At 39.6% G+C, this 14,956-nt stretch overlaps 1 protein-coding gene across 3 annotated transcripts in view; it reads left to right on the forward strand.

Moving 5' to 3' along the window:
• Window positions 1-1,008: 1,008 nt before the first annotated feature.
• Window positions 1,009-14,956, forward strand: part of TMEM209 (transmembrane protein 209) — a 30,053-nt gene continuing 16,105 nt past the window's right edge. The window contains exons 1-6 of one of the 3 annotated variants that reach the window (XM_046021650.1): window positions 1,009-1,089; window positions 2,030-2,166; window positions 2,321-2,379; window positions 3,338-3,469; window positions 3,964-4,205; window positions 9,099-9,300. In XM_046021650.1, coding sequence (XP_045877606.1) covers window positions 1,087-1,089; window positions 2,030-2,166; window positions 2,321-2,379; window positions 3,338-3,469; window positions 3,964-4,205; window positions 9,099-9,300 — 775 coding nt within the window. In that variant the 5' untranslated portion in view covers window positions 1,009-1,086. Of the gene's footprint in view, window positions 1,090-1,109; window positions 1,253-2,029; window positions 2,167-2,320; window positions 2,380-3,337; window positions 3,470-3,963; window positions 4,206-9,098; window positions 9,301-14,956 lie in introns of those variants that run through there. The other 2 variants (XM_046021651.1, XM_046021652.1) reach the window with 2 other exon arrangements.

Genomic DNA, 14,956 nt, shown 5'->3' on the forward strand with positions numbered 1-14,956 from the left:
GGGTAACATTTCTCCACATCCCAAAAGGCAGGTCCCCACTCCCAGCTCATGGTGGCTGTTGGCCTTGTGCTTTAGGCCTGCATCGCCTCCTCCAGGAAGCTCACCAGGAGCCTGCCAAGGGCACCCCCTCCAGGCTCACCGGGCCCCACCTCTATTGCACCTGCTGGCTGACCTCCAGACACTAACCAGGGAACTCCACTTTTACATCCCCACGCGTGGCTCTGTGGCACATTGTAGGCGTTTGTATTTGTTAAATAAAACCAAAGAGAACTCCCTGATGAAGCTTTTCCTCAGGATTATAAGTTCTCCTGAAGAATATGCAATCAAAGTAACAACTGGATTTTTTTTCAACATCAAAACCACTAGCAACTTTAACAGATTTGGGGATTTCTTCCTACTGTTGCACCCTTATTACAAGGATATTTAAGAATTTACATCAGGGGGCGCCTGGGTGGCTCAGTGGTTTAAGCCTCTGCCTTCAGCTCAGGTCATGATCTCAGGGTCCTGGGATCAAGCCCCGCATCGGGCTCTCTGCTCAGCGGGGAGCCTGTTTCTCCCCCTCTCTCTGCCTACTTGTGACCTCTCTGTCAAATAAATAAATAAAATATTAAAAAAAAAGAATTTACATCGGGTCAGAACACTTGTTTTTGTGAGAAACGCTCTGTCGTCGCTGATGGGTGTCTGGACACGTTACCACATACTCTACCCTACAATTAGCTACCTTGCGTAATAAAATCGGCTTAAAAATGTGAGCATATCTTTTATCCATAAATACCCTAAGAAAGCTAAAATTACATGAATATATAGAAATTCTCAGTGTTACAGTTATTACTTTTTACTCGGGTTCAGAACTTGGTCTGAATTTTTGCCGCTCAGCTTTCTCCCCGCAGAGGAGAGCCACAAACACTAAAGCTGTTTCCCTGGTAACGCGCCTAGCTGTCGTTCTTCCCGCCCCACCCCTTCTCGCGAGAAGGTTCATTCTTCCGGTAACTGTGGTCCCGCAAGTCGGTTGCTTTCGCCTTCGCGCTTGGCTTCGCGCATGTGCAGTAGGATGTGGCGCGAGCCCGCGGCTTCCGGCCGAAGAACATGGTGCGTTTTGGGGGTCATCTTTGTGTTTCCTGGCGGCTGAGTCCACGCGGGTCGTGGGGTTTCCGTGACTGTGGATCCGGCCAGGGCTCAGCCAAAGGGGAGTGTGGCCAGGCGTCCCATCACCTGTAGTGGAAGAACGAAAGAAGCCATAGGGGTTGCTAAAGTTTGTGCTGGGAGACCCAGGGAGGGAATCTCTGGGGACTGGGAAGTTCTGACTCGCGGGCTGGGAGGCGGGAAGGGTGCTACTCTGTACTCTATGGATACGACTCTAGATATGGAAGAGTCTTATCTTTGTCTGAGATGAGGCCTGGCGAAACAGAGGAAATATCCCACGTGGGCCCAAACTACACACTCCCCAGTCGCTCTCATTCCCTTCACACCACGGGTGTTCACCCTTAAAAAACTTAAATTCTTAAACTTTATCAGCAACACAAAACGGGGGTCCCTGGCGTGCGACAAGCCGAGTACAGACAGTTGTTCACGATGGTAGGCAGTTAATGGTTTCTGCGTGAAGACGTTAAGAGGAGAGGCTTTCATGACTTTAGCTAATATGGAGTATTTTCTCCCAAAGCTTGGTATTTTGAGTTTCTTAAATTAGCCCTTGGGTTAGTCCTTGTAACATTCTTGAAAAGCACTGTACAGAATAATTGTGGATATAATCACCATCCTTCAAATACAGAATAAGACATTTTTATTCATTGCAAGTATTGTTCTCTGAAGTGACCTGCCAGTTCTCTGTTGATTACAATATGGTACCCAAAAACTTATAATTTAGCGTTCCCTTTTCATATAATAATAGTAAAATGTAGAAAATTTTGGAAAGACATTTTAAACATAAAGAAAATGTGCAGTTTTTAGTTACTGTTATAAAGGACACAAGTTTCTTAAATGGAGAAGTGGTTTCTTTTCACTAATTCCGGTGCTTTTTATTTTTGAATAGATGCAAAGGGAGACAAATCCTAGTGCTTCCCTTATTGACAGAACCATCAAGATGAGAAAAGAAACAGAAGCTAAGAAAGTGGTTTTAGCCTGGGGACTCCTAAATGTATCTGTGGCTGGAATGATATACACTGAAATGTAAGTTAATTAGCCAAAAAAAGTGAAACTTGAAGAGGCTAATGGTCGGTTCCACAGGTTTTGGTGTTTGTTTTGATTTTGGGTGTTTGTTCTCTTTGTTGTTTTTGATTTTTTTTTTTTTAAAGACTTTGAAAAGCCTTTCTAACTTTTTCAGGACTGGAAAATTGATTAGTTCATATTATAATGTGACATACTGGCCCCTCTGGTATATTGGTAAGTAATTAATTTTTATTGTGACTTAGATTTACTACTGATGAAAAACTGCATTCATGTTCAGTTCAATTTAGTATTCGTCCCTGTATTCCATAAATATTCGAGGGTGTACTATGTTCCAAGAACTGGGGATACAGTAGGAAGGGAACAAGGTCCCTGCCCTCATGGAAGGAACATTCTAGTAGAGGAAACAAATTAAACAGTACAGTTCTAGGTAATCATTGGTGTTCTGTGATGAAAAAGAATGTTTGGTAGTGGTGATTTGTTCTCTCTGAAATGCCTTCCCTACTTCCACTATTGCTCCTTTCAAGAACAACCAGATTTCTATTCCATTGATGCCTTCCTCAGTTTACTTGTTACTTCCTCTGTGTGCTTCTCTCTGCTCATCGGTAGTCCCGGGATATGAAGAGTCTTTATGGCCATTAGAGTGAATTCCATAGTCTAACACAGACATTAACGTGGAGTCTGTGATAGGGAAGTGGTGTGGCAAGGAAATAAGCAAGTTTTGGTATCTGCATACCTGAGGTGTAATCATGAATAAGTGGCTGTGTGTTCTTGCAAAAGTCACTTGACTTCTGTAGTCAAATGAAGGTCAAAATATTTATTGCACAAGGTTGTAAGGATTAGTGATTTTTTTTTGTAAGATTTTTTAATTTTTAGGTAATCTCTACACCCAGTGTGGGGCTTGAACTCGCAACCCTGAGATTGAGTCACATGCTCCACTAAATGGGCCAGCCAGGTGCCCAATAATATTTTGAAATTCGCTAGTAAATGTCCTATAATAAACATTTATGTAATAAACATTGTATAAAGTATACATTCATTAAATGGTAACTGTTATGAGGAGTAGGAAGATGGTTTTCAATTTTTTTGTTAACTTGCTGAAGTTTGAAGAGTTCCCCCCCCCTTAAATGTTCTGCCTCCCTTTTTAAAAATATAACCTATTGTTCTCTTCCAGAGCTTGCTCTTGCCTCCCTCTTTAGCCTAAACGCCTTATTTGATTTTTGGAGATATTTCAAATACACTGTGGCACCAACAAGTCTGGTGGTTAGCCCTGGACAGCAAACACTTTTAGGGTTGAAAACAGCTGGTAAGTGTTTTATATCTTTTGCAAAGGTGGGGGAAAGGTTGGCAATAAATCTTTCTCAATTTAATTTGCCCTTTTTATAGAATGAGCTGGAAGGGACTTCTAAGGCCATCTGGTTCAACTATATTAAGCAAGTCTGTAATAAATTGTCTTAAGACCAATGATTATCATTCCTATTTGTATAAACTGAATGGAAATAATATTCAACAGCCTCATGAAAGTTTGTTCCGTTGTTTAATTACAATTAAAATTAAATGACTCTTGTTGCATTGAAGCTAGTCTCTTACTTTGAAATCTGTGGAAATGGTAAGCAACTACTTTGTGTCCTTAGGTAATAATATGTTATGTAACTTAACAACCAAGTCACTCTGTTACTTTCTCTTTTCTTGAGAAAGATTCAATTCATTAAATCTGTTCTTATAGAAATTTTATTTACACATGCACACACATCTTTTATTCACTCATTATTTATTTATTTATTCTTTCCTTCCTTCTAGTTGTACAGACTACTCCTCCACATGATCTGGCAGCAACCCAGATCCCTCCCTCTCCACCTTCTCCTTCAATTCAGGGTCAGAGTGTGTTGAGTTATAGCCCATCTCGTTCACCCAGTACCAGCCCCAAGTTCACCACCAGCTGTATAACTGGATATAGCCCCCAGCTGCAAGGTCTGTCATCAGGGGGCAGCGGTTCCTATAGCCCTGGAGTGACTTACTCTCCCATCAGTGGTTATAATAAGGTAACGAATCCTTTCTCTTGGCCAGTCACATTATTTTAGAATGGGGAGCTACCTTGAAAATCAGCAAATGAGTCAAAACTCATTTTCTCACTGAGGGAACTGAGGAACAGGGGGTGATTGACTTGCCCAAATTGCCCATTTAAGAGCCAAGAACAGAACCCAGATCCTGATACCTAGTCAGAAGTTCTTTATAATACACCCTAAGATGAAAGAAAAAAATACCAGTTTTTGCAAAGATAATGGGTTGAGGGTCACCATGTAGGATCTTTCTGCAGGGTTTTTCAAACCAGTTGAGACTATGGTAATGTTTTACGTTAGTTTTTAAATTCATGTTTGCCCTCTTTCTTTGCTTGTTTATGTGAAACATTTGTATATCCTTATAAAATTTTAATGCTTTCTGGGACACCTGGGTGGCTCAGTTGGTTAAGCGTCTGTATCCGTCTCAGGTCGTGATCCCGGGGTCCTGGGATCGAGTCCTGCATCCGGCTTCTTGCTTGGTGAGAAGCCTGCTTCTCCCTCTGCCTACCGCTTCCCCTGCTTGTGTGTGCCCTCTCTCACTTGCTCTCTCTCACACAAATAAATAAAATCTAAAAATAAATAAGATTTTAATGCTTTCATCATGTTGGATTACCTCCTAAGCTAAGAGGAGTTGTGTAGTTGAATGGACACGCCTCTCAAAAGGGATGAATAGAAACCTTCATTCCAACTCCCTCAGTTAAGTGGGATATAGTTCTCATTTTTGGACTTGATAGAAGCAAAATTAACAAATTTGAAATTATGACTCCTGCCTGAAGTGTAAGAACATAAAAGGAGCGTTAAAGAGATGGTCAGGGGCACCTGGCTGACTCAGTCAGTAGAGCATGCAGCTCTTAATCTTGCAGTTGTGTGTGCAAGCCCCATGTTGTATGTAGAGATTACTTTAAAAAAATCAGGGGTGCCTGAGTAGCTCAGTTAAGTGTCTGCCTTTGGCTCAGGTGTGATCCCAGGGTCCTGAGATCAAGCCCCACATGGGGCTCCCTGCTCCGTCGGGAGTCAGCTTCTCCCTCTCCTCCTGCTTGTGCTCGCTCTCTGTCAAATAAATAAATAAAATCCTTTTAAAAAATCATTTAAAGGACAGGGGTGGGGATAGTCACATTTTCAGATGCTCTCACTGTTTAGACTAACATCTCTGTAGCTACTAGTTAAATGAGGAATGTCTGGAAATGAAAACACACTGCCCTCATTCTTTACATAATATTTATTTCTAGTGAAATTCCATACAACTGGGTACCTGATAATGATTTTGGCAAGTAATAGAATTTAGAACATCTTGTACAAGTTAAATATTGTGAGGAAATGTATATATAGTGAAACTCACAACCCATAGGTAAATATGACTTGTAAAAATAGCTTTCATTTTCATAAGAAAAGAAAAATCACTCAGATTCTTACCATCCAAACATAATTTCTGTTTAATGGCTACTTAATACTCATCTAATGGAAATACCATGGTTTACTCTTGAATAAGTAAGTTATTTTTATTTCTTAGAAACTATTACTAATCTGTGCTAAATAGCTCTTTACATAAAGTTTGTAACATTGTTTATCTTTTTCTACTAGACTGTAACCTCAAGTACAAGATGGTGTGTTTTTATTCATCTGTGTTTTCTTAGCCCAGTGTAAGGAATATAGATGCCATATAAGTATTTGTTGAATACAAACTAATACCTTGGAAAAGTTAATGAAATAGAATAATTATTTTTCTAGGGAGAAAATGCCAAGATCGACTAAGTAGAAAACCTAAATAAATATGGAGGAAAAATTTTAAACTTTAATCAAATATACCTGCAGAATATATTAGAGCCTGAAATTTTGCTGTTGAGTTCTTTTAAATTTTCAAGAAATAAGTTACTTTTAAACTTTAGATTATGAAAGTTTTCAGACATACCTGTACCCATCTTCAATAGTTACCCACATTCTGTAGTGTATGGACAGCTAATTCTGATCCAGTAAAACATGTTGAAAGCATAAATTCTATAGTTAGAAAATTGGATTGAAATCCTGGTAGGATCTTGAGTGAGTTACCTAACCTCTCATATCCAAAATTAGTACAGTAATAATATTTACCTATTATTGAGAGGATAAAATAAGGTAATATGTATTATGCATAAAATATGCCCCTAGAGTAAGAATAAACCAGTCAATGGTTTATTAGCCCAGTATAGTTTATATAGCCCAAATATCTTAGCATGTGTGAGGATTTTTTTTTAAGTAAGCTCCACCCCCATAAGTGTGGAAGAGGATTAACATTTCTGTTTTCGAACATTTTTTTTTTTTTAAAGATTTTATTTATTTATTTGACAGGCAGAGATCACAAGTAGGCAGAGAAGCAGGCAGAGAGAGAGGAGGAAGCAGGCTCCCTGCGGAGCAGAGAGCCCAATGTGGGGCTCGATCCCAGGACCCTGAGATCATGACCTGAGCTGAAGGCAGCGGCTTAATCCACTGAGCCACCCAGGCGCCCCGTTTTTTTTTTGGTTTTTTTTGTTTTTTTTTTTAAATAGTTTATTTATTTGACAGAGAGAAATCACAACCAGGCAGAGAGGCAGGCAGAGAGAGAGGAGGAAGCAGGCTCCCTGCAGAGCAGAGAGCCCGATGCGGGGCTCGATCCCAGGACTGTGGGATCATGACCTAAGCGGAAGGCAGAGGCTTTAACCCACTGAGCCACCCAGGCGCCCCTGTATTCAAACATTATTAAACTAAAAGATTTTTTAAATCCTTGTATAATATATAGCCAGTAAGAATATTTATAGGAAAATTGTTGGTTACTTTTTAAAACACCGATGAGGGGACACCTGCGTGGCTCAGTCAGTTTCTGCTTGGGTGGTGATCTCAACGTCATGGGATAGAGCCCTCTGACTCCACGCTCAGCATGGAGTCTGCTTGAGATTATCTCCCTGTCCCTCTTCCTCTGCTCCACCCCCACCAATGCACATGCTCACATGCTCTTGTCTCCATCTCTAAAGTAAATAAATACATCTTTTTTTTAAGATTTTTATTTTTTATTAACATATAATGTATTATTAGCCCCAGGGGTACAGGTCTGTGAATTGCCAGGTTTACACACTTCACAGCACTCACCATATCACATACCTTCCCCAATGTCCATAACCCAACCACCCTCTCCCTCCCCCCCCTTCCCCCAGCAACCCTCAGTTTGTTTTCTGAGATTGAGAGTCTCTTACGGTTTTTCTCCCTCCCGATCCCATCTTGTTTCATTTTTTCCTTTCCTAACCCCCAATCCCCCACGTTGCCTCTCGACTTCCTCATATCAGGGAGATCCTATGATAATTGTCTTTCTCTGATTGACTTATTTCGCTCAGCATAATACCCTCTAGTTCCATCCACGTCGTCGCAAATGGCAAGATTTTATTTCTTTTGATGGCTGCATAGTATTCCATTGTATGTATGTATGTGTGTGTGTGTGTGTGTGTGTGTATATAGATAGACCACATCTTATTCTAAAGTAAGTACATCTTTTTTTAAAAATAAAAATTAAAAAACAGGTAATAAAACTAAACAGTATTATCTCAATAATGTAAAAGCAATAATGCATTGATATATCTGTGTACATTTAAAGATTTGAATATAAAATATGAAAGGGGATTATATTATCTCTAGGTTGTTACAAGTATGACTTACTTTCTTCAAACTCTCCATTTTTTAAAACATGCATATATTGCTTCTTTTAAAAACTTTATTTTTTAGAATAGTTTTAGGGTTTGTAGCAAAACTGAGAGGAAGGTAGAGAGACATGTTGTATACCTTTCGCCCACCCACAAGCATGGCCTCCCCCCAGCTGTCAAATTCCCCACCAGAGTGGTTCATTTGTTAAGTTGATGAACTCACATTGGTACCTCATTATCACCCAGAGGCCATAGTTTACTTTAGGGTTCACTCTCGGTGGTATGCATTCTGTGGGTTTGGACAAATATATAGTGACACGTATGCACCATTATTTTATGGTATCGTGACAGGGTAATTTCACTGCCCTAAAAATCCTTTGTGCCCTATCCATTCTCCCTTGTCCTTGGCAACTACTGATCTTTTTACTTTGTCCATAGTTTTCCTTTTCCAGAATATCGTATAATTGGAACCTTACAGTGTGTGGGGTTTTTAGATTGGCTTCTTTTAGGTAGTTATGTGCATTTAAGTTTCCTCCATGTCCCTTTCATGGCTTGCTAGGTCACATCTTTTTTTTTTTTCTTTTCTTTTTTAAAGTGAGAACGCTTAGTCTGCGAGTTGGTGGAGTGGGCAGTGAAGGGAAGAGGGTGAGGGACAGAGAGAATCTTAAGCAGGCTCCACGCCCAGCCTGGACCTGACTTGGCTCTGTGGAACTTGATCTCAAGACCCCGAGATCATGATCTGAGCCGAAATCAAGAGTCAGATGCTAAACCACCAAGGTGCCCCATAGCTCGTTTCATTTTAATGCTGAATAATACTCCTTTGTCCAGTTGTATCACCGTTTATGTACCCATTCTCTACTGAAGGATGCCTTCATTGGTTCCAGGTTTTGGCAATTATAAATAAAGCTGCTGTAAACTTCTGTATGCAGGTTTTTATGTAGACGTAAGTTTTCAGCTCCTTTGGGTAGATACCAAGGAGCACAATTGCTAGATCATGTGCTGAGTGTAGTTTAGTTTTGTAAGAAACCGCCAGCTGCCTTCCAGAGTGGCTATGTATACATTTTGCATTCCCGCCAGTGAATGAGGGTTCCAGTTGCTCCACATCCTCACCAACATTTGGTGTTGTCATGGTTCTGGATTTTGGCCATTCTAATTGATGTGTTACTTTTTGAAAGTCAAAAACCAAAACAAATAAATTTCAGTAAAGAAGAAGTTCTTTTATTTTGTATAGTTGGCAAGCTATAGTCCCTCTCCTTCTTCTCCATACCCTACTACTGTTGGACCAGTGGAGAGCAGTGGATTGAGATCTCGATACCGGTCTTCACCCACCGTCTATAATTCCCCTACTGACAAAGAAGACTACATGACAGATTTACGAACTTTGGATACTTTTCTTAGAAGTGAAGAAGAGAAACAGCATAGAGTTAAGCTGGGTACGTCCGTATATTTTTAGTTAGACGTAATGTACATATATTTGGTGTTACTTAATGTTACCCTTAACTCATTGTTCTCAGTATTTGATACCTCTCCATAAATGTTTCTTCTTTACCAATATACCTTGATAGCCTAGGAGAGAAGTACATTTTGTTTTTATATTTTGTATAGTTAGAATTAAGTTTACCAAACTTAAAGAGTAAAATGTAGCTGAACCAAGAAATCTTGAACCTTTCATCTACATTAAGATTGAAAGCTTTTTCATATAAGTTATACTTCCTATTTAAAAGTTGAGGCTATCAGTTGTTTTTAAATCAGTGCATAGCACCGCTTGTTGAAGTGATAGCTGTCTCCTTTTGGTCCTTGAGAAGATTGGCGTGGTGGAGAGAGAATGGATTTACTCCAGAAGTGCTGCTGTTTTTCAGAACATTTTTAAACTTGTCTTTAGTTTACTTTGGGAAACAATGTTAGCAAATCTTAATCTGTTTGGGGTGGATTTGATTATAACAAAGTCAATTATTTGAAACCAAATTAGGTTATTGAGCCAAGTAATGATTTTTTCCCCCTCAGGAACTTTCACAGAAAGCACATTAGGTGCTAAAGCATGGTCACAATGAGGAAGTCAGTTATTGGACCATGGCTCTTTGTGTCACTTGAAATCTCTCCATTGATTTTTAATTTAATTTTGCCTGAAAGTGCCAGGAATGTCAAAGAAACAAATCAATATTATCTTGTTATTTGTTGATACATGCTTTTTCTTCTTGTTAAATTTTGAAATATTTCAAGTTTACTGTAAATTACAGAGTATAATGCCATACAAAGAACAACCTGGGTTGTTCCGTTGACGTAAGTTGGTCTTATTGAGGTATTTTCTGGGTTCCATTTTTATTTCTTCTTTGATCCTTTGGAGTTATTTAGAAGGGTTGTTTTTATTGCTTAGCAGTGTTATTAGTGATTGGTGTTGCTTTTCATTTCCAACATACAAAATGAAGGCTTGGTTATCTTTTATTTTTCCCCTAAGGCTAGAGATTGTGAACTGTACCCTGTCAGTTCTTTGGTATTTCTTAAGACTTGCATTTAGGCTTCCTGTGTGATCACTTTTTATAAATGGTTCTTGGTATGTTGAAAAGAATGCACAGTCTCTAAATACTGGGCCCCATGTTTGTTCATTGAACCAGACTTTTTTTTTTTTTTTTTAAGATTTTATTTATTTATTTGATAGAGATTGCAACTAGTCAGAGAGGCAGGCAGGAAGAGAGAGGAGGAAGCAGGCTCCCCGCTGAGCAGAGAGCCCGATGTAGGGCTCGATCCCAGGACCCTGGGATCATGACCTGAGCTGAAGGCAGAGGCTTTAACCCACTGAGCCACCCAGGCGCCCCGAACCAGACTTCTTGAAGGTGTTCTTAAAGTCTTTATCTTATTAATCTTCATCCACTTGATCTATTAGTTAGTAAGAAAGTCCATTAACAGTTCCCACTGATTGTCTTCCATTAAATGTCTCCTTATAATTCGGTCAAATTTGCTAAATGTGTAGGAAATTATGCTAAGTGCATATAAATTCAGGATTGTTAATATCATTATGGCCAATTATTCCTTTTATCTTTATCTCTTAGGTTTTTTGCCTTCTATTTTCTCTGATATTAACATAGCTGTACTGATTTTCTTTTGGTTAGTGTTTGCTTGGTGTATTTATGTCCATCCATATACTTCTGACCCATTATCTGTAGGTTTTAGGTAATTTAATATTTTGTATAAATTAATTTATAAATAGTATTTTGTGAGGAGCTACTTTGAGGCTGTATAAATGTCCTCTTCCTCATCATATTTGACTTAGCTTTTTTTTTTTTTTTTTTTAATTTATTTATTTCGGGGAGAGAGCACAAAGTGGAGGAACAGGTGGAGGAAGAGGGAGAAGCAGGCTCCCTGCCAAGCAGGGAGCCCGATGCGGAGCTCAATCCCAGGACCCTGGGATCATGACCTGAGCCGACACTTAACTGACTGAGCCACCCAGGCGCCCCTTGACTTAGCTTTAACATCCTTTTAAGTTTCTTTTCAAAATTGATTTTTACGGGGCACCTGGGTGGCTCAGTGGGTTAAAGCCTCTGCCTTTGTCTCAGGTCATGATCCCAAGGTCCTGTGATCAAGCCCCACATTGGGCTCTCTGCTCAGCAGGGAGCCTGCTTCCTTCTCTCTCTCTGCCTATTTGTGATCTCTGTCTCTCAAATAAATAAATTTTTTTTAAATTGATTTTTACTATATTGGTTTTCATAGGGGCTTTCTAATTCCATCATTCTTTATTATTCCCTTTTACATTTTTAAAACATCTTTTGTGACAAAATGTGCGTAATATTTACCATTTTAACCATTCTTAAGTGTATAATTCTGTGGTATTAAGTGTATTTATATTGTCGTGCAGCCACCTTTCATATTTATTTGTTGGCATTCTGTTGTGAGATAGAGCTTTTTCTTCTCCCCAGTAATGTCATTTATTTTGATGGTTAGATGGTCTCAGATTTCACTGGTGGGATCCTCTGGCTTCTGTTTTGTTTGTTGTTGTTTTGTTTTACTTTCTAGCACCAAAAGATATTTCAGGCTCCTCTTGTACTTTCCATGGTTAAGTGGCTCTGGAATCAGTCTGTTTCTCCAAGGGGCCATGGTTGCTTTTAGTGGAGAATGATATTTAGAAATTAATGTCCAGGCACTGTATATACCACTGTTGATGGGACATCACTACTCTAGGTCCTCTCAACAGACAGCTAGGAATATATGTACACACACACCTATTTGTATTTCTGTATCCGTCCATCGATATATATCAAAAACCGTGAGTTCATACTACTGCCTGCCAGTTCCAGTCCAACTATACAGGGTTGATTCCAGCCTCCTCCCTTTTCATATTTGTAACTCCTTTCTCCAATAGTAAGAAACCAGGCACTCACTTTTGCTTTTTCTCACACATTTTTTTGCTGACTAGCCCCTCCATCCTTCATTAGTTTACACACATCTCCAAAGAACGTGAACATTTTCCTTTCTAACTACAACATAATTATCATACTTAAGATAACTAGTATTATTCATACTCACATTTCTTCAAATTGAGCCAGTAATGGCCTTGGTAGCATTTTTTTTTTTTTAAGATTTTATTTATTTATTTGACAGAGAGATCAGAGGCAGGCAGAGAGGCAGGCAGAGAGAGAGGAGGAAGCAGGCTCCCTGCGGAGCAGAGAGCCCAATGCGGGGCTCGATCCCAGGACCCTGAGATCATGACCTAAGCCGAAGGCAGCGGCTTAATCCACTGAGCCACCCAGGCGCCCCGGTAGCATTTTTTTTTTTTTAAACTGATGCAGGATCGTGACGTTTACGTTTGAAGAGGTCAGCCTAGTTGTTTTTCAAATTTGGATTTGTGTGGTCATTTTTCATTATTAGATAAGATTAGAATCAGTTTAAATACAGTTTTTTGTACGAATACAACATAGGTGGTGCTATGCTCCTTTCAACATATCATATCAGGAAACACATGATACCATTTTGTCCCTTTATTGGTAAGATTAAATTGGATCACTTGGTCAAGATGATGGCTGCCTTGGCTTTCCCTTTTATAATTAGTAAATAATCTATAGTGTGATACTTTGAGACTTGTGAATCCTGTTTCCCAGTAGCCTTTCACCAAGTGGTTTTAGCATCTATTGATGATCCTCTCCGAAATGAGTTAATGCAGTGGTAGTTGCAAAGTGGAGACTTCGTAAAACTTGCATTTCTTCCACATTTAGTAGTTTGTCTTCTGTTTTACCGCTTACCCAACAGGTTTTAGCCTGACCGTTTGCACTGACCGTTAGTTCTTTCTTCCCTAAGCAGTGTCTGACTTGCTGTTTAACTCACTGAGTTTTTTAATTTGTTGTGAATATTTTCTTTTTCTTTTTTTTTTCCCCCAGTTTTCAAGGTTTTACTGGGTTCTCTTCCAAATAGGCATGATTTGTTTTAGAGTATCTTGGTTTTGTTCTTATGTTTCCCATTCTTTTTCCTATCTCAGTCATTTTAAACATAACTCTTTAAAAGTCTCTGTCCAGGGACGCCTGGGTGGCTCAGTTGTTAAGTGTCTGTTTTTGGCTCAAGTCATGACCCCAGGGCCCTGGGATTGAACCCCATGGGCTCCCTGCTCAGCGGGAAGCCTGCTTCTCCCTCTCCCACTCCCCGTGCTTGTGTTATCTCTCTCGCTGTGTCTCTCTCAGTCAAATAAATAAATAAAATCTTTTTTAAAAAAAATCAAAAAATCAAAATGAAAATCTCTGTCCAATAGTTCAGTTATCTAATAAATATTAACATTTTTGTCTTGTTGATTCCTTTGCTTGACACCGTTTCCTCTTGTGATTTCTGTATTTTTGTTTTTGGTAAGCTTATCTGCAGTAGGGTTTTATTTATCTGTGCTTTTCTGTCCTGAGAAAACTGGATAGCCTTGTCTCCTCCTAGCAGTTTTGTATTTCCCTCTGCCAAGTGCCTAAGGAGTATCACTGACCTTGAACTAACTTAGGTAATTTCTGAGCTAGGAGGTTCCTGGACTTAACAGGTAGTATAAATGGGTATTCTAAACCCATACAAAAATGGATAATTTGGGGGCGCCTGGGTGGCTCAGTGGGTTAAGCTGCTGCCTTTGGCCAGGTCATGATCTCAGGGTCCTGGGATCGAGTCCCGCATCGGGCTCTCTGCTCAGCAGGGAGCCTGCTTCCCTCTCTCTCTCTCTGCCTGCCTCTCTGTCTACTTGTGATCTCTCTCTGTCAAATAAATGAATAAAATCTTTTTTAAAAAATGGATAATTTTTAAATCCCTGTATGACCTAAGACAGACAAATTTCCTTGTTATCTCCTGGTGCCAGTGGACAGATTTTTTTTTCTTACCTACCAAAAATTTGGCCCGTGAGGTTCCTGGCCCTTTGCTGGGTACAGAGGATAGAGGTAGAAGGGTCTCACTCCAGCTCTACCTGTGCTAGGCCTATATCCTCATTATCCGTACCCACTCGGATGGTGAAATCCAAGCTGATAGGTTTCCCAAAGCCTACGGAACTCGCCACAGCAGCCACAGCAGCAGTTCACAGGCATGCTGGGGAAAAATAATACTTCCTGCCCTCAAGGAGCTCAAAGTCTGTTTTGGTAGAAAGACAATTATAACCTTAAAGTGTGACAAGTACTCTGGTAGAAGCTTCTAGAGGATTAAGTCCCCATATGTAACTATTAACATTTCCAGAGAGTAAATGTGTAAATTTAGAAGTGTAATCGTCAGTCTCTTTTAGTACAACAGGAGTTATTACGGGCTATAAAGAGAACGCAGTGTAGTACAGGGAAAAGCGAGCCTAGCTGCTGACCCAGAGAGTAGTTTATTAATAGGAGACTGCAGTTTCCCATTCAGAAAGAGTCACTAAAAATTCAAGCAGGGAACTTCCTTAGCCTATTTCTTCCCTGAAGAATTGTGTCTTTTGTTTCTTGCTGAATCATTTGAAAGTCTTAGAGAATGAAACAAGCTTAATTTTGCAACAAAAATAAACACTTTCAACCACTTAGAGTTCTTAGCATGATATTGCTCAGAAAATGTTCTTTTTAATTTTTAGCACAGGCTAAAATATGTTCTCTAAAGAAAAGTGTCAGGGAGGAGAAGAATCCCTTG

The sequence above is a fragment of the Meles meles genome, chromosome 10, assembly GCF_922984935.1.
Source record: "Meles meles chromosome 10, mMelMel3.1 paternal haplotype, whole genome shotgun sequence".
NCBI classification, from domain to species: domain Eukaryota; kingdom Metazoa; phylum Chordata; class Mammalia; order Carnivora; family Mustelidae; genus Meles; species Meles meles.